Below are 19,897 nucleotides of genomic sequence, written 5' to 3'. Positions count from 1 at the left end.
ATTTTTACTGTTCAACTTGGGGCGCTAACTAGTTTATAATAGCAAGCAGGGTTTAACATGCCTAGCTGTTTTTTTTACTGTGTGCACTGCTGCAGTAGCCCGGCCTTATTGTCGTCATCATGGTGAATCTCAAACAGTTGTGGCTGCAAAATGTGTCCCTATTTGGCTCACTTCTTGGACACTATACATTATACCCCTCCCATTTCTGGCTGCTTTGTTTATATGAAACAGGAAAGGGGTTGTGCTGACCAGGAAGTGTTACTGGGAAGGAGCCTTTGCCAGACGCCAGGCTCTTCTAATGTCCCTCAAATGACTACTTTCCCCTCCGGGCCTGTCAGAGTGACGGAGTGTGTGTGTATGTATCAGTGTGGGCTTGCATGCTTGCTCTAGCTAAGATTCTTTCTGTTTCTCTCTCTCCCTCTGTGGACTGTGAGTCAGTGTCTTTGGCGCCATGGTGATGGTCTGAATAATGTGTCATTTACAAACCTCGTCCTCCCCCTCTCTAATCTGGGGTGATGGAACACTCCGCACGAATCACGCAACACTGAGGACGCTTCTGCTTCGCTCCTCGCCTGGTACACTCTTGTGTGTTCATGTTTGTGTGTCAACCAGAGGCCTGGACAGTGGGGAAGCCAGTGTGGCTTACCGCTGATAATTGAGCTTTGGAATACAGAAGCTACCAATCTTATATTTAAGCATTAAATCATGAGGGGGGTGAGTTATTTGGACAATCTACCATGGCTCAGAGCTGTTCTTATGCACAAGGCATCGCAGAGTAGCCGTGCTATATAGCCGTGCTATATTGGCAATTTATCATAAATAAAACTATTTTTAGGATTCAATGCAATATAACATTCATATAAAGATACTTCAGGATTTTGTGAATAAGACCTGTTACCTTCCTCCCCAGAATCAAATCAGATGAACTTGTTGACACTATTTGTATGTCTCAATATGCAGTCTAGTTGACGTTTCTTTAAGACTGCTTGCCTTGCATTGTGTGCCATCCGTGACCACATATATCTGGCAAACCTGGCTGGTGCATGGACGCAAACCACACGCACACACACACACACACATTGCACCTGAGCGTGCTGGTCTAACCACATCCCTATTTTCAGTCTGATCTGTCTGAGACATGGGAGTGAATGTTAGTGAGATGCTATCAGACTCCCCAGAGCATACTGAGGGAACACACACCAAGCCTTTTCGGAACCTCGGTTAAAGTGAGGTGGAAGCCCACACGCGATCGCTCACATTCTCTCACACAGATTTGATTGATAGCAACAACAAACAAAAAAGCATGGAATGGAGAATTGAATATAGGAAAAATTGAACATTGTGGGTGCAGACAGGAAGCTAAGAAGATGTATATTAATTAATTAGAGACTAAAGAGGGTACACTTCAAGGACTGCGTGTTTGTGTGTCTGTGTGTGTGTGTGTGTGTGTGTGTGTGTGTGTGTGTGTGTGTGTGTGTGTGTGTGTGAGTGAGTGAGTGAGTGAGTGAGTGAGTGAGTGAGTGAGTGAGTGAGAGAAGTAGCCAGAGTGATTTTGACAGATGAAATGAGAAGAGAGAATAAAAGAGACAGATAAGCACACAGTTCTGAAAGAAAGAGGGCTGGGGGGAACAGAAAGAGGGTTAGCTCCCCATCCAGCAGGGAGAACGCTCTCAAGAATGAATAGTAATCTGAAATAATCCAGAGAGCATTGAATAAATGAAAAGAAGCTTTGACCAGTGCAGAGCTGAGACATGGGTTAAAATAGAAAGGATGGGGAATACTGTTCAAACTGGTCATGGAGTTTTTTTTTCAATTAATGTCCCCTTATGACCCGTGGGTAGGGGTGTGTGTGGGTGTGTCAAGCCCTCACTGGTGGTCGTTGGTGAAATCCCAACATGGTGACATCATTGGTCTACCTTAAAACGATGACGCAGTGCGTAGCTTTCCCTTTCGATTGGAATGCGACCTGGGATAGTGAACCCCGGGGGAATAGGGCAGCAGCTTCGGTGTCCAACGATTGTTGACGCTATTCGGGGAAGGAAGCCCTGGGGCAAAAGGTTCCCGTAACCTGGCTCCCCTGCCGCCTCCCTCGCCCCTCAAACACCCACAGTCCCACTCTTGTTAACCCCCCCCCACACACACACACACTTTTTTATTTTATTGCTTTGGCTTCGATTACTCAGGGTTGGCACGATGACAAATCTTTAAGGATTCTCCTGGATTGTGCTCCTACAGCCAGGGTGCGAGCAGCACGCACACACCATACCCCCCTTTCTCAGAGTAGCAATCAAATCCCTAGCATATAGAGCCGGAACTCCACTACATTTTCCCCACGACGTTATGCCTGCACAAGCCTCCCGTATGCTTTCGGCGTCTCTTCGCAGTTGGTCTCAGAAGCTGCGGCGGTAAGGTGCAATCGGCCCGGCCCGCCACGTAGACAAATCCACACCGTGGCGTTGCATTAAAATGCCTTTCTCTTAGAACCAACATGTATTGTTAATGCCCGTCTCACTGACTCCGGACTGAAAAATATTGTGTACACGCACATACACTGACTACAGCACCCTAACAACCTCTGCGCTACCGGCCCGTCATCACCGAGAGATATCCAACGAAGGCCTAATGGCCTTTGTTCGTCCCGCCATCCCCCCAGTGTTATACACCTCCCTTTCTCGATAGGGCAACTAATCATTGCGGGGCTGGTGGATCAACACCTCCAGCACGCTAAAGGGAGGGAAGGCCATTAAAATGATAATCATCATCCAGCTCTGCCGGTTTATAGGGATATTTAATATACGCCCCCGGACAAAATGAAGGTTGGAGATGGGACACACAAGGTATCAGAAGTAATTTTAGAATCGCATGTTTCAATTCAGTTCTGTACCATGGGGTTTAACAGGAGGAGGTAAATGTCGACTGGTGATGTTTTCCACCGTGTGTGTGGGTCATGGATGCTGCCGGCAGACTGGGATAAATCTAAAGCCACTGTAAACAGATACAATGGTTCGACTGCTTCTGGCAGCCCTGGTATTTGACTAAACCCATTCAGTGTATACTGCAATAACGCAGTGACACGAAACGTTTTGGTGATTAAATGAACAATAACTTAATATATAATATAAATATAAAACATATTCCTCCAAGTTGAATACAGTATAAACACACCACAAAGCGAACAATGAGCCTGTGACAGCTGCAATATTGGAAATCCAACCAATGTTCCAGTTCTCATACACGATCTGGACACTACATTCCAACATGCCCAGACACATGTTTGTTATCTCGAAGGACACACACGCACGGGCATGTCTGTGAGATTTTATGAGTGTGTTCATTTCACAGCCGTTCATGTGTTTTGTGTATTTATATCCCTGGGTTGTGTCAGAGATAGAACTGACCCTGAGACTGGATCTCTGCTCTGCAGCTGTTAAGGAGGGCTGGACTCTGAGCTGAGCTGCCTGTTGGGAGAGTTAAGTAACGCACAGGGGCTCAAAGTTCATCATCGTGAGGAACAATGACACAGATACACACACACACACACACACACACACACACACACACACACACACACACACAGGGTTGGTCCAGCATTATAATCAATAACGCAATTTTTGGATTAATCAAACTCATCTGATTTAGCGTCATTTGATTTATCTAGTTACTTTAAGATGCCTTTCACTTGAAAAAGCATTCAAATGCTTTATCATCATAGTGGCCTTTGACTTGTCGCTGAGGTGGAATGAAATAGGCCTTCTTTTCAATGGTGAATTGAATGTCAGAAAATAGGAAGGTGTCTTTTCCCCAAACAGTCTGGAGGTGGAGGACACCTGGTTAAGCAAGGTGCTGGCTTGCGGACTAGAACATTTAAAAAGTGCCGACGCAATAACGCATTCACTCATTACCAAATTTTCTGCAAGGCTATCTTAGTAGAATTTCTTTTATATTCAGATTTTTCCCCACCTATGCACATCCAGCACAAATGGGAGTTAAAAAAGTTTTAGCAAAAGTTCCTGACATGAACTTCAACAGTGCTCTGGGTATGTTTAAATGCGCCTCTCTTTGCACTGCCATACAACAGCAACTGTTAGCACATTTTGACAACAGCTCAAATAGTATTTTACCTCCGGACAGCAGTCAAGCTGTTACATTCCCTGTGGAGCAACTGGAGGGAGAGAGTCTCTCCTGGAATTAAACCAAGATGGACTAGACAGACTTCTTATATTTCACTAGCAACTGTGTTGAATGGAATATTGCTAAGATATGGCGTTATGTGCTTCCAATAAATGTGATTGATTTGTTTGCATTATGATTTGGAACGCTATAGGCCGATGCTGGAGTTGAGAGCACAGAATGGGCTACGCTGATCATAGATATCCTTCATTATAAGACACGACCCAGCGCTGTCTCCTGGGTGACGTCATTCAGTGAGCAAGGAACCCACAGGGATTACTGGGATTTGCTCAGCAAATCTCCTCAACAAAGCCAGCTCTCCCAGATCACCTGTGTGAAACCTAAACCTACATACTAACCTCTCAGTCCTGAAACCCAATAGTTTATGTGAGTGAAATCACAAACTGAAAGCAGGACTGTGAAAACACCAGGGTTGCTCTAGGGCCGTCTGAACACCTGCCACAAAACGTCCTCTCTAGTTTCATTGTATTTTTCCCCTCCTAACGCCAGTAGCCAAGCCATGTTGATACCTTAAAGCTAGTGACCTTAGTTGAAACATATTAAACTACTCTGGCCTGATTGTCATGATGATGGATAAAGCTCTGCTTCCACGTACTCGGGAACGCGCCTTGGTGACTTTTTTGGCGGTATTTGAAACACACGCAGTGTTTGCTATAAAATGGGTCTAGCAGTGGTTGCGCTTTCTGTGAGCTACAAGCTATTCTGAATCGAGCAGGTCGGATAAACACAGATCCCGTTTTAAAGCCAACAGACACATGTACACTTTTAAAAAGCAGCAACAGCTGGAGTTTGTGTGATCGAAAAGCCTAATGACAGAACTATAAAAGTCATAGCCACGGGGATCAAGTGGTAACGACATCTATGTTCCCGCGTTCTGCCTGTTCACGTTTTTTATGGCCACTGAAAGATGAACACCCGAACCGCCAGCCCCTCCCCCAACATGCCGGAAATTCTATAAGGGTCAGCACCGCGGGGTGACAATGAACATGGCCTTGGTCTGGTCACTCGCCTGCGGCGCATAGTTTACTTGGGGAGGGTCTGCCTCTGAATCACAGATACCTTGTCCCTCTCGATAACAGCATATTACATTTTTGTGGCCAATAAGACCAGTTCACAGGACACTGCAGTAAGCTTTGACCCGTGACCTAAGCGCTTAAGCGCCTCTCACCAGCGATCGTTTCCTTAAGTTCCACGGGTAGGCCCTGGCGACACACAGTAGGTAGTCCAACCGCTGCTGTTCCCCCGAGATAGTGGTCTTCCACGTCGTTATGTAATTCCCCAACAGCAGTGTTAACTACCTTGGCTGTAGACCGACAGCCTACCCGACCCAGAATATAGGCTAATGCTTATAGGATTCACATTTCGATACGATTTCCCTGATAGGTGTCATTCCCAGCTCGATGGCCCAGAGCAGGTAACTGGTTACCTTACACCAATGTTTTGTTCTTTACTCTGAAATCTGTATAAATTGTAGCGCTGCACTCTAATTACTTCTGTAATTGTAGCCAATCAATCTCTAGGCGTCTAACTGGATTAAGTGACTTAAAATAGCATAGAGTACACACATGGTCCAGACTGTCTGGCTACTAGAAACTTTACAAATCGTTTTTTTAAATTTCAGTGCTTGGGATGGTTCCTTCGATGTTGCGTCACTCACAATTCCGAGAGACAGCCAGCGCGTGTTTATAAACAAACACAGGGAACAGCCTTACAAACTCTGGAGACGTGTTGCTTGTTATTGTTGTTTTGATGAAGGGGTGAATGAGCAGACGAAGATAACGTTTTATTTCTTACCTTCCACCCTGCGGAGCTGTTGCTGTCGCCTTTGTCTTTGAAGTACGGCACACACCTCACCATCCAGTCATAAATCTGGGACAGAGTCAATCTTTTGTCTGGTGTGCTCTCTATTGCTTTGGTTATCAGGTCAGCATACGAGAGATTCCCCCACGCGTTCCTGCGCGAAGATGACTTCCGCGGTGTCTGCGTCCCTGGGCCGCTGGTGCTGAGTGCCCCCGAAGTGGTGGTGGGAGAGTGGGACGAAAGCGGGGAACTTCCGTTCTCCTGTCCAGACAGTTGTCCTTCGGCCGTAGGGCTGTTGCTGTTCTGGTCGTCTGCTCCCAGGCTCGTGCCATTGACGTTGATGGCCATGGAAGTGGCATGTTGCTCCTCTTCGTCATCCTCTTCCTCTGGTATAATGTCAGTGTCGTTGCTCTCTGGTTTCCCCGCATTAGACTCGGGCTTGGGCAAAGGCCAGGTGCACGATCTTGGCCTTATTTGTGGCTCAAAGTCTGGGTCTATGGCTACGTCCAGCAGAGGGCTTGGGGTTGGAACCTGGGCCATCTCTTTTCAGTGAATCAGTCGTCCCCGCTGCCCGCTAATAAAGTCAGTAGGTAAGTAGAGAGCTGTCAAAGTCGCATTCCATGAATGCGCGTTCCCGTCCTGTGTTGCAATTCTAGACGCAGCTGTCCCCAAGGGTCACTATAACTCGGTGTTAATTAAAAAATGAAATCCTCTGTAGCAAAAAAGCACCGATATGCTGATCTGGATGGGTGTAAAACGTTGCCTAGAATAATTGTATTAGCACCACAAATGATGGCCGTTCTACCTGATTCCAAAAGCAAGCCAGAGCTACTCCACATTGGACAATCGCAACAGTTCGTCGTATTCTTCTCTTGCCTGATGCAATGTTGATAACTACAGTGAGTACAGTTCGTTCACGCGCAGGCTAATCTACAGTGTAGGCTACCACGGGTTCGTTCATCAATGAGCGGATTAGGTACGCGTTCCTACTTTGCGCGTTCAAGATCGAATCCCCCACTAATTCAAGGTAACTGTAGCCTATTGAATAAACCTACTTGCAGCTCCTCGTCAATGGACACAGTGAAAGTAGCCAGACGTCATAATACCGGAGACAGCCAGGAGTAGGCTAACGCACAGTGCGGTCCTCCACTGTTTTCAGGACTGCCACGGATAAAGGCGTGCAGTCACTTCGTGCTATGGGGAACTAGATGGCCGCAGCAACTAGCCTACTGTTAATTATCGCATAGTCGTTTTCCTATTCCTTGCATCTTGCCAAATTCCATTTCACTCACACGTCCTTTAACTATGACTGGATACAAGAATGCTGTGCTTGTCAGTGTCGATAGATAAACGAAAAAGAACAGAATAACAAAATTATAATTTCGTCTCTCTAAAGCCTTTACTGAAGTCCGCAGCTCAGTTGGAATAGAAAACGAAACCTCACACTCTCAGGTACAGTAGCTTATCTCTTGCAGAACATATGCACACAAATCTACATAGCCTACTTAGCACATTCCGTCTTGTGACAGCCCTCAACAAGCTGAAAGTTATCCAGCAACAGCAGCAATAGTGGCAGATCGACTAATGTTGCCACCCCCGCGAAAAAAGGCCAGCCCCCTGAATACTGTGGACCAAACAACTTAAAGAGACACTGCTCCAAAGTAGGCTAGAGTTTGTGCGCACAGGCATGTCAAGGCAAGCATGGGTCGGAGGAGACATACGTCTCGACATGTTGAGGGATATAGAAAACAGACACAACGATAATCAAATTGATAGGCTATTGTACATCAAGACGAACACGAAGATGGACAGAAGACATGTATATATATATATATATATAAAAATACTATTCATAATTTCATATTTCTTAGGCTAATGACACATGTTTGTCTATTTAAAGCATTTATCAATGTTCATTACATTATGTAATGGTTCTCAATTACACCATGATAGGTTATACTGTCACAATGTAATAACTGGTATACACATGTGCAAAAACAAAGGCATAATGCTAACAGGTGGCTCTTTGTGATGGGTAAATTATAATGGCACGTTATGTCATTTTATTTAAAAAATCTGTTTAAAGATTTTGATCGCTTGTCCCTTTATTCACAACCAATCAATCTTTACAGCGAGCTAAGAACAAAACCCCTTCAAGTCTGATCTACCCGTCTCAAACACATGACGTCATTCAATATCTAAAGAGATCGCTAAGGAAGACATAGGTTCTCCGTCCTTTATGTGATGCTTCGGAGTGACCGCCACTTCCCAACACCTCTCTTCTTACTGACTGTGTAAAACACCAGCCATATAGACAGGGTCTTTGTTCTTAAAAGATGTTGTGCGAGGTGCACGTACATCTGGCTTGGGACACGTGCCCTCGATTTCTTTACAGGAATGCGCGTTGCACCTGTGGTGCGCAGTCTTGATCTATTCATTCTTGGAACGGGGGTGCTGATAAGGACTGTATAACAATCAGATATATATTTCAGAGACAACGCTGTTTAATTGTTTTTTTAATTGTACATGGAAAAATCCCTAACATTAAAGAAAAAAGTAAATCGATATCACGTGCATATGCAAAGGAACGCGCATGGACTCAGACACGCGCGCACGCACACAGCTCTTCTTTGTTCCTCCAGTTCCAGCTATGTAAAGAGGAATGGCTGACACAGCAGTTTGATGCATGTGGTTAACTGCTGCAGTGGAGGGTTAACTATAGGGAGGCTCTGGGAATATACATGTCAACTGTAGGTCCTAAGGGCTCATCCAATTCCCTGTGACCGTTTTTCAAATATCTGATTGTATTACCCAAATTGGGCAGGAATAAATATTAGACATGGGTTTTTGATAGGCATTGGTAATCCAAACTATTCTTTAATCCATTATGTTTTCATATCTGAAATGTAGAGAGCAGGAAAGTTTTGATCCCACAATCTGCACTAAGAGGGAGGATTAGAATGGTGAAATGCAATACAGCCATTACAGTTCAATATAACTAAGCTGTGCTTTAAACAATGTTCTTACATTTAAAAAAACGTATGGTAAATTGATTGTAGCATGTGGTAAATCGTAGTATTCAGTGGTGTCATAAAAATGCATTGAAGTTGCATTGAAGTGGCTCTTATAATGAATGTAGTTCTCACAATAACAGTGTAAAATGAGTAGCGTAACCAAGATGAGTGTGCACATTGGATTTACCATGTTCACTGAATCCCCAATATGGTCTCCATGAGCTGCAGACAAAAGCAGCAAATCCTCTTCCTGGGGTCCACAAAACCCCCACCAAACATGAAACAATAACCCATAAGAAATACCAAAAGACATGTATGAAAAAGCTGCAACACATTGCTCTCCTGGTACAAGTGTTTTGACATGGGCAGGCACAGAGATCCCTGACTCAGCGCATTGTTCCGTAAACAGGTTGTGCACACCATTACACTGGTTTACAGCAGGGGCCTGCACACTTCAAACAACCATATTAGTGACCCCCCCCCCCCCCCCCCCCCCCAATACACGTTGTTCCTAACACTTCATTACCCCTTAAAGGCAGATGATGACATCTGACGTTGTGTTTGTGTACAGTACCAGTGGGCTTCCAATAGAAAAGGGGTTCAGGGGCAAAAAACCTTTCAGTTCTAACTGTAATAGCCGTGATCCTGGCTCCAGGACTATAGCCACCCCTCTGTGTTAGCGTGAATCATCCAATTAAGACCTACACAAATGAGGGAGGCCATTTCTGTTTGTTTCTGATGTTTACCCAAACAGTGTAATGCTCTGATTGGATTAGTGCCCTCGGAATAGACTGTGATTGATTTCCCTTAATTGAGAGTAATGGTGGAATAGACAAGGCCTTACCACTAACAAACACGACAACATTCTTATTTTCCTAACACTAAAAACCTAACCTTAACCTACGCTACGCCGAACACCAGAGGGATGAGGAAAGAATGTTTGTCTAATGTGTGATTTTTCCTGCTACTCCTGGGAGGTGTTCATTGGGCATGAACATCATCCTATGAGGCATGGTCAGTGTGGTGGGCACTTTGATACTGCGTCACTAAGACAAGATGGCTTGGATTGTGCTAGACAGGCTATGGTGCACTATGAATCAATAAAATGTGTTTACTAAAGCCATTTTTATATCAGCAGTTGTCACAAATTGCTTTCATTGATACACAACTTGAAATCCCAAAGAGCAAACCAATAAGATGTTGAAGCACATTGGCAACAATGACATCATCTGAAGCAATAACAACCAGTCTCTTGGTCCCTTACCCGCTGCTGCCATCTTGTGGCAGAATCACACAACCTCAGACAAGCCTTTCTGTGGGTTTCTTTCTTCATCCATGCGTGCCTGCTTGACAGTTGGAATTAACCTTGAGGCATCCAACACATTTAACATTTGCGAGAGAAATTCTAATACACTAGGTATGTTTTGCCTTCGCAGTTTGAGCTCAAGAAATGCACAAGACCCCTTTTCATGTTTAGTTTCTACTGTAGAGTTTATTAAGCAGCAGAAGCAAATATTACATGGAGCTTTTTACAAGGCAAATGTCTGGTTACATAGTATTAATACACACACTATACATGCCTGATCCTATTAGTCAAGTATATGCAAAGCAATAACCACTAAATGCATACATTTTATGATTACATGTATATTATCTTCTGTGGCAATGTTCAATATCAGCCACAAGGGGGTGTTAGCTGTCTACCAACAGAGACACAGTTAACGGTATTTTTCCATCCCTTTAGCTGTCTGCACCATTCTTTATCTAGCGAAGTATACCCCGTGTTCTTCATGTATGTTTTAAAATGTCTAAATTAGACCACAGACAAGTTTCTATTGTTCCCCTCTCTGATCCTGTTAGGTTTGTGAGGGGGCATGTGTCACTCCTAGACCATGTTGCAAAGTGTTTTGGCTTGTCACATAATAATCTAGAGCAGTAGAACTGATTCATCCCCCCTGCTGAAACTGTGTGTTTTGTGAGTTAGCTGGTTGTATTTTACTTGAAAGCTTGAAAGAAGTTTCAGTGGTTTACCGGTTCCCTTTAATTGGTTATGCAGACTTTATCCTGACCCTCTCTTTGTGTGGGACGTTTTACTGCGGTCCCCCTCGGTCCAGTACATCTCCGTCTGCATCTCTGTCAGTCTGGACACGGTTCTCTGAAATGCAAAGATCTCTTCCTCTGCTGTGAACAAAGACAGGCGGTTGATGGCATCCTAAAAACAGGACCACAGGGTTAGACAAAACCACAACCAGCGGGTTAAACACAACCACAACCAAAGGGTTTAACACAACCAAAACCAGAGGGTTTAACACAACCAGCGGGATTACCACAACCACAGATCTCAAGGAATGTATCTGTGGTCATTCTTGTTGAGGATGGACCATGGACTCACCCCACTCAGGCCCAGGTCATCCAGTAGCATTCGGTCACAGTATTCCTCCCCCCCAGAGTGGACGAACAACTTGTCCAGAGGAGCATCTGCTAACAGCACCACTCTTACCTAGAACACATGGGCAGTGGAATGAATGGTCTGAACACTATCAGTGACATCTGCCTGAGAGAGGGTGGACAGATGCTCATCCTGAAGGATCACTCCAGGTCAGTAGCTTTGGATAAACAAAGGTATGTCAAAACTAGGGACGTCAGAATGAATCAATACATTAAAAAAAAAAAAAAAAACAAGCCTCCAAGCAATTAAAATGAAGCCACAATATTTTTATTTAACACTGATAGTTTTTTTCTAAATTGAAATTATTGTACTTTGAGTATGTTAAGAGTCAAAGGTATGTCATTTTTTAATAGTGATGACATCACCGATTATGACTAGAATAAGCATAGAAAAAATTCAGTGTGGATTATTGGGAAGATGTATCACTGCATCTGTACTTGATTACTTTTCTTGTGGTTTGGCCCCCGTTTAAAAATTTACAATGCATTGGAGTAGGTACCACTTGGGAAGCAAACAGCCAGTTTGACGCTGACCCTGAAACAAATATTTATTCCCAGTGACAATACAAATCTTTGTGAATCCCAGTTGATTGTGGTACATATTGTATACATTCTGTATCTGACTTACTAAGCCAACGTGCCCTTGTCCATCAGAGGGTTAGTTCACTGTAATGCACTGACCTTGTTGTCATAAAAGTTGTCTATGAGGGTGATGAAGCGCCGTGCCTGGTCCTTCAGGCTGAGGGTGAACACGGGAATGTGACGGATAAACACAGTGTCGAACACTTGAACCATCTCCAGGTAGTCACTAGCCCCCACTGGCTGGAACACCGAGTGGGAATGAGGGCGTAGAAGAGAGGAAAGGTTGGCCCTGGAACGGTCCTTACCAAATACTTTGCTACAACAGGCTTGTGTTTTTCTGTCATGCACACACACAAATGCACGCGCACAACAATAACCTGTAGTCTTTGACATTGAACAGAGCACTGAGAAATTATTATAGAGTTTGTCAGAAGTGGACGGGAGAAGGGAGTTTGGATGAGACCTGGGGGAACTAAAGTGCATTAAAAAAGAAGTACGAACAAAAGGTAAGGGCAATGAATTAAGGAGTCCAGTGAGTGGATTAGTTAACAATACAGAAAGAAGAAAAAGGGAGACAAAGAATAAGGTCAAATCAAGAGATCTGGGGTGATAGAGGGAAATGTATGTAGTAATCAACACAGACCAAAGAAAAAAACAGGATGGAGGAAGGAGTGGAGGGTTGGGTGAACAAATATTATTTTGTGAGTAACTTACTCTGTCACAGAAACTGAACAAAATTATAAACGCAATACTTGTTTTTGCCCCCCTTTATCATGAGCTGAACTCAAAGATCGAAGACTTTCTCTATGTAGACAAAAGGTGTATTTCTCCCAAATATTGTTCACAAATCTGTCTACATCTGTGTTTGTGAGCACCTCTCCTTTGTCGAGATAATCCATCCACCTCACAGGTGTGGCATATCAAGATGCTGATTAGACAGCATGATTATTGCTGTCTATAAGTGTGCCTTAGGCTGGCCACAATAAAAGGCCACTCTAAAATGTGCAGTTTCACTGTATTGGGGCGGTCCAAAAATCAGTCAGTATCTGGTGTGACCACCATTTGCCTCACGCAGTGCAACACATCTACTTCGCATATAGTTGATCAGGTTGTTGATTGTGGCCTGTAGAATGTTGGTCTACTCCTCTTCAATGGCTGTGCGAAGTTGCTGGATATTGGCAGGACCTGGAACACGCTGTCATATATGCCGATCCAGAGCATCCCAAACATGCTCAATGGGTGACATGTCCGGTGAGTATGCTGGCCATGCAAGAACTGGGATGTTTTCAGCATGGGGCCGTGCAACATGGGGCCGTGCATTACCATGCTGCAACATGAGGTGATGGTCATGGATGAATGGCACAACAATGGGCCTCAGGATCTCTTCACGGTATCTCTGTGCATTCAAAATGCCATCAATAAAATGCACCTGTGTTCGTTTTCCATAACACACGCCTGCCCATACCATAACCCCACGGCCACCATGGGCCACTCGATCCACAACGTTGACATCAGCAAACCGCTCACCCACACGATGCCATCTGCCCTGTACAGTGAAAACCGGGATTCATCCGTGAAGAGAACACCTCTCCAAAGTGCCAGACGCCATCAAATGTGAGCATTTGCCCACTCAAGTCGGTTATGACGACGAACTACAGTCAGGTCAAGACCCCGATGAGGACGACGAGCATGCAGATGAGCTTCCCTGAGACGGTTTCTGACAGTTTGTGCAGAAATACTTTGGTTATGCAAACCGATTGTTGGTGCAGCTGTCTGAGTGGCTGGTCTCAGATGATCTTGGAGGTGAAGATGCTGGATGTGGAGGTCCTGGGCTGGTGTGGTTATACATGGTCTGCAGTTGTGAGGCCGGTTGTATGTACAGACAAATTCTCTGAAAGCCTTTGGAGACTGCTTATGGTAGATAAATGAACATTAAATTCACAGGCAACAGCTCTGGTGGACATTCCTGCAGTCAGCATGCCAATTGCACGCTCCCTCAAAACTTGCGACAAGGAGAAGTGCTCACTAACACAGATTTAGAAAGATTTGTGAACAATATTTGAGAGAAATAGGACTTTTCTGTACATAGAGAAAGTCTTCAGCTCATGATAAATGGGGGCAAATATAAAAAAGTGTTGCATCTATAATTTTGTTCAGTGTAGTTCTTTAAAGGTACAGTTGTTTTGTGAGTAACTTACTCTGTCACATAGTTCTTTAAAGGTACAGTCGGCGATGGTACCACAGGTCTTTTCCAGTCTCAACTGTCTGCCCTTCACCTTTAGGACCCTGGGACCCACTACTATGGAGACACAGACACATAGACACTAATGTATTGACTGTAGAACCCAACAACTGTATTGAAGCTGATAATACACAGAAAAAGCAATATTACTGCTTCATACGAAAGCAAGTGCTAAATAGTTTTTTTTTTTTTAGCAGACCTCAACATTTGTTCAATATTCCTTCCATAGTTTTTTTTTAATATCCATCCTCTATCGTTCCTTTTTACTTATCAGGGGTGTGATATGGCCAATGCATGACAAACTAACACTTTTGGCATTATACAACAAACCCTTGAGATGCCTAGCAGATATTAAAAAACAGTTACCAACACAATTGTAATGTTTCACTTCCTTCTTGTAAACTCTTCTGTTCTCACCTTTGACCTGATCATTTCCCCTAATATCCAAAGTGTTTTACTTCAATTCCTACCATGGTCATTCCACTACAGTAAAGTGGAGTGCATTTTGACATTGTTTTACGGTTTAAAATATCATTCAGTACATATAGGTATTGAACAGAATTTCATTGTGCTTTGCTACACTCAGAATATTCTAAAATGTCCAAGTGAAAATAGAATTCAACATGTTTTTACAACTTAAAACAAAATATATAACTACAATATAGTCGTTGCATAAATAAACCCCTTTGGTTTGAGTTAGCGGGGGCAGCAGCACCCCTACTTCCTGCCGCTATGAGAACAGATCAACCACATGATAGTGTCTCCACAATAATTAGCTAAATGTGTGTGAAGGAAGAACACACGTAGAGAATAAAATGTTTCCAAAACATGCATCCTACATGCAACAATACTATCTTCCTTAAAATTAGCAAATCCTTAAAATTGTGATAAATCCAAAACAACACATTATAAAATAATGTGTTGTCCTTATTTTCAAGCGTAGTGGTGGCTTCAGAATGGTATGAGTATGCTTAAACATTGGCAAAGGCAGGGGAGATTTTCAGACATAAGAAGCACATGCAAAATTGTGGAGGAAAACCTGCTTCTATCTGCTTTTTACCAGACTGGAAGAGGAATTAATCTTTGAGGATCAACAAAAGTCCATATCAACTGGGGTTGCTTATCGGAATACAGGGATGTTCCTCAGTGGCACAATTTTGACTCATTTTTTTTTGAATGTTTGGCATAACTTGAATTTTGGAAAGGTAAATATAGCACAGTCCAGGTGTGCAAAACTTTTAGAGACAAACCCAGTGGGCCGATTCAAACTACAATAGTTTTGTTGAGATTAAAATACTTTTCGCAGGATGTGTCGACTATACTTTTTATTAGAATTTAAACTGGTGAAAATAACTTCCTAACCGCCACGTTTCTGTGTAATGTGGGACACTTTTGCTACGTATCACTGGAATGATACTCTAAAATTTTTTTGGTTTGAGGATCCTTTCAGGATTGTTCACTGAACCTGTGGAGGAACCCCTAAAAGTTCTTCAAGTGATAATTACAAACTATTATTTCAAATAATTCCTTTTGAAGGTTCTTTTAAAAACCTTTTGATGAAGAATCCCCCTTAACAGTCAACCCCAAAGGGTCCTTCAAAAAATTTGAGGAACCATTAAAGAGTTCTTTGATTAAACCTTTCAAAGAGTTCATCAGATAACCCCACATGTTTTATTTGAAGAACAGCTAAAAACCCCCTGCCAGGAACCTTTTCTTGAGTATAGTTACTAAATCAGCAACAGTAGCCAGTCAGCTAGCTTTTGGCGGAACACGGGTGCAACACTGGTTATTTAACCATGTCTGCGTTTTTTTATTTAACCATGTCTCAGCTACATGGTACTTTTAGAGTTACATTTAACAATAGCAACCAATTGGTCCACAAAACTCTCTAGGTAACAAATGCAGTTTGGGTTTGTGCTTGTCAAAATTTACAGTCAAATTCACACTACCTGATACATCAAATAAGATTGAAAGTTATGTCCTAAATAAAAATTCCTCATGGATGTTGCCTGAGACTGTAAACTCCCTGCTTTCAATATTCTTAGGATTGAAAGTGCATGTTACTGTAGGCACTTGTTGTTCTATTAAAATCACTTTTCATAAAACTGCAGTTTGGTAAAGTACACTAATATATTAAGAAGCTTTTTAGGGAGAGATCAGAATTTTTGAAGATGAGACAGAGACAGAGAATGAGACAGTCCAAGCAAATTTCATAATCGATTACATTTGACCGACGGACCGACCCTAGTTAAATAGCGTATTGGTTAGAGAAGCGGACTTGTGAAATACAGGTCCCGGGTTCACATCTTCTTGCAGGTGAAGCGAAGTACACATTGTGAATTATTCCGTATTGACGAAAACTTTGCTGGCTAAAACGAATCCTGAAATTGTATACGGTTATACTGCAACTGTTTCTGGCATGGAAATGTTCATCTTCAGTATCACTAGCAATTGCTAAATTCTTATGATTATTCCTAAGAAGTTTGTAGATACCAGTAAGCCTATTACTGGCTAATAAGCTGTTCAAACAGCCAGTGGCAAAAGTTAACAGCTCATAGATGCTATTTCTGGTGGAACTTAATAAGAAATGTTAGTCAGTTTAACACAATGCTCAATAGTGTTTAGCGACTGGTGAAATGCATAATACCGTGACTCAAAAACAGTGACTCACGTGGAAGGCTCAAGTTCAAATCTATTGTGAACAATTACATTTAATTTTATTTCACTTGATGAAAAAGTTAGTTATCGTCACCTTTCTTGATAGTAATTGTATCAATGTCATTCACGAATGAAAGAAAAAAGTATGTTGTTATGCCATGAAAGAAAAAAATACGTTCTGCCATGAAATGAAATAGCTTTGGCAGACACGCTAGCAATTGCTCAATTCCTATGACTATTCCAGTAAGTTAGTAGATACTGGTAAAGCTTATTACTGACTAATAAGCTGTTCATACACGCTATTTGTAGTGGAGGTAAACTTAGTAAGAAACGTTAGTCAGTTTTACTGTATCAATATAATTCACGAATGGCCAATTAGCTGTTAAAACGGCCAGTGGCAAAAGAGGATTTGTTCATAGACACAAGAGGCTATACTGAACGTAGAGCTCTGTGTTGTAGTGTTTAGCGACACAGCCTTTCATGTGGGCGACCCGGGTTTGAATCTCAAGAGGGCAATACTTTCTATTGCGGTCCAGCTGAACTAGGCTTGCCTGGTTTCTTGTTTCTGTATCACCTTTCTATTGGCTATTCAATCTTTGTGCTTGGCGTAACCAGATTGTGGATATCACAATATAGGAAAAAGCTTTAAAAGACAAACGTTATGGCGTCACAGAATTACAGAACATATGCAATCGTTAACTAAGTTCTCAAGAATTTATGAGTTTCGTATAGTGAAAAGGGATGAGAAAGAACCGGACAAGGGAACACAAGTGTCACCACTCCTTGCAGTAACTTGTACATGGCGTCATTGAATTGTTTGTAAATGAGTAGCCTACTGTAGGAAGGTCGCCACAGCCTCTCTCTGCAAGCAAATCAGACTCGGAACTGGTTCAGCGAGCTAGGCCTTAATCCTACCCGTGCTAAAAGGGGTTGAGTGACCTGGAGGAAAGCATATGGAGGACAGTGAAACTACAGCTGAAGACATTGTGACCCTCAGGTAGGGAATCCATTCTCCGTGCGAACCAGATCACGACCGGACGGGGACTTAAATTCTGATACTGTTGTCGGGCTACGCTTGGGACAATGATAATAGAATAATAGAAACTACTGCTCTCTTTGTTAGCAGCAAGGAGGGCACGCAGTTAGTGCAGTGTTGTGCATATTGGGCTTTGTGTAGGAAGGTAAGTTTTTTGTATTTGTAAAAAAAAATGCACACTTGGTCTGACAGTCAGAGTCCTCATGGGTATCTCCGCTTGCAAACGCTGTGAAACGTACTACTGCAGACTGAGATTTACAAATAAAAATAATTTTGTCACAGTTCTAGCAGTCCGTATTTTACACTGGCAAGTGCTATTAATGACTTGCATGATTTCAAATATCAAGTTAGTTACAATTTTGCGCACTACAAAAGTAATCATAAGTTTGCAAGTGTCTGACCTTTTTTACAAATAAAAACGTATGTCTCTGTTTTATCTCCATGTGTATCAGCTGGTGCCATAGTTGTTACTATATTCATATTTTTATAGACGTTTGGAACAGTAAAAACAACCCTATAATATTGGAGTTTTATAGGAATTTTCTGGTACGATGAAATCTTTAAGTTAGAATACGTTTTGCGTTTTAAATAAAGCTAATCTAGGCTATATACATTTTAAAATATCCACTTTCATTGTGTCCGTTTTTTGGACTGTGGGCCTACAAGGGCTACCTTTGCAGGTACGTTGTTGAACAGGAGAGTTTGTCTTTGAAACCAATGCGCTGGATCTGCTTTGTAATCTGCATTTTGAATAAGGAGGGTCATGTTTTTTCCCCCCGAAGGCTCTGGGAGGGTGATGTGAAAATATATTTTGTTTGGGGGAGGGTCAATCATTTTCATGTTGACTGGGGGCTTTATCTTCCAGATACCCTATGTCATAAATAAAGATCAGTCCCTTAAAAGCAAGCCTAGAGACTATGTTGAGTATTAGCAGGGCATAACACAGATAAGTGGTAGTGTGGGTTACAGACAACTTGTGGAACAAGAAACCAATTCTGGATAAGTTTCAACATACTCCACTTTTTAGTTTTTTGAAAAAATCCTAATTCAATTTCAAATCCCAGATTTTTATGCAACTGTGGTAAGGGGGTGAACAGGTGTGACAGGTTCGTGGGGGGTGAAAACCAAAAATGTTTCCTCTATCCATATTAGCCATTTTACACACGTGTAAATGATGAACCCCCTTACCGTGATTTTGTCTCCGGGCCAGATCGTCAAATAGCGTATCCATGCAGGCCTCTGCATCAGTCTCTCTGGTACTGCGCGCGCACGCATACATGCACCAAGAACGAGAGAGAAAGAGGGATAATAGAATATGAAATGAATAAGGCTGAAGTGGCCACATCAAACAACGGATGTGGGGAGAAAGGAGGGGGATACTTAGCTTTTCACTATATCTCCAAAGACCGGGACACAGGACTTTAAACACACACATTAGCCTGTGAATGCGTGACACAACGAGACTGCGTGTGTGCTTTAACTCTCGTTCAGGTAAAGAGGGGTACGATGTGTTTCATTTGCATACAGAGAAAGAAGGAGGCACTTGAAATGGCTGGCTCGCCAATGAGCAACGATATGCATGCCCTATGTGTTTGTGTACAGGCAATGAGAAGAATAAAACCGTGCCTTTTCAAACTCAATGGTTCCGTATTCTTCTGCTCCTCTAGCTGTCTCTTTCTCTCGGCCTTTGTCGCCATCATTATTCCTCACTGTAGCTTAATGTCCTGATACACACACACTTCGGTCATCTCATATTGCAAACTGGCAAAATAGTTTGTGTGTGTGTGTGTTCTGTTAGCATCAAGCAAACATTTTAGGGCACAAATGTGTGACTGTGTCTAATCATAGAAATCATAGACAGCACAAACCTTTTAGTGGCCTGGGGGAGAGAGCAGGACCCATACTGACCCACACAGAGCAATGGAT

The 19,897-nt window shown here is 42.8% G+C and overlaps 2 protein-coding genes across 6 annotated transcripts in view; both read right to left on the bottom strand.

Moving 5' to 3' along the window:
* The window catches only part of foxo3b (forkhead box O3b), a 45,852-nt gene extending 38,283 nt beyond the window's left edge, over positions 1–7,569 (bottom strand). The window contains exon 1 of one of the 2 annotated variants that reach the window (XM_020056258.2): positions 5,986–7,569. In XM_020056258.2, coding sequence (XP_019911817.1) covers positions 5,986–6,531 — 546 coding nt within the window. In that variant the 5' untranslated portion in view covers positions 6,532–7,569. The remainder of the gene's footprint in view (positions 1–5,985) is intronic. The other variant, XM_010882132.4, reaches the window with a different exon arrangement.
* A 2,910-nt stretch (positions 7,570–10,479) lies between these two features.
* Positions 10,480–19,897, bottom strand: part of afg1lb (AFG1 like ATPase b) — a 32,910-nt gene continuing 23,492 nt past the window's right edge. For 3 of the 4 annotated variants that reach the window (XM_010882134.5, XM_010882136.4, XM_010882137.4), the window contains 5 exons: positions 19,160–19,230; positions 14,234–14,334; positions 12,135–12,275; positions 11,398–11,505; positions 10,480–11,217 (listed from right to left, as the gene is read on the bottom strand). In XM_010882134.5, the coding sequence (XP_010880436.1) occupies positions 11,065–11,217; positions 11,398–11,505; positions 12,135–12,275; positions 14,234–14,334; positions 19,160–19,230 (574 nt within the window). In that variant the 3' untranslated portion in view covers positions 10,480–11,064. The remainder of the gene's footprint in view (positions 11,218–11,397; positions 11,506–12,134; positions 12,276–14,233; positions 14,335–19,159; positions 19,231–19,897) is intronic. The other variant, XM_020056400.3, reaches the window with a different exon arrangement.

Source organism: Esox lucius, chromosome 18, assembly GCF_011004845.1.
Source record: "Esox lucius isolate fEsoLuc1 chromosome 18, fEsoLuc1.pri, whole genome shotgun sequence".
Lineage (NCBI taxonomy): Eukaryota > Metazoa > Chordata > Actinopteri > Esociformes > Esocidae > Esox > Esox lucius.
The sequence above is the reverse complement of the archived record's forward strand: the minus strand, read 5'-3'. Positions and strand labels throughout refer to the sequence as shown.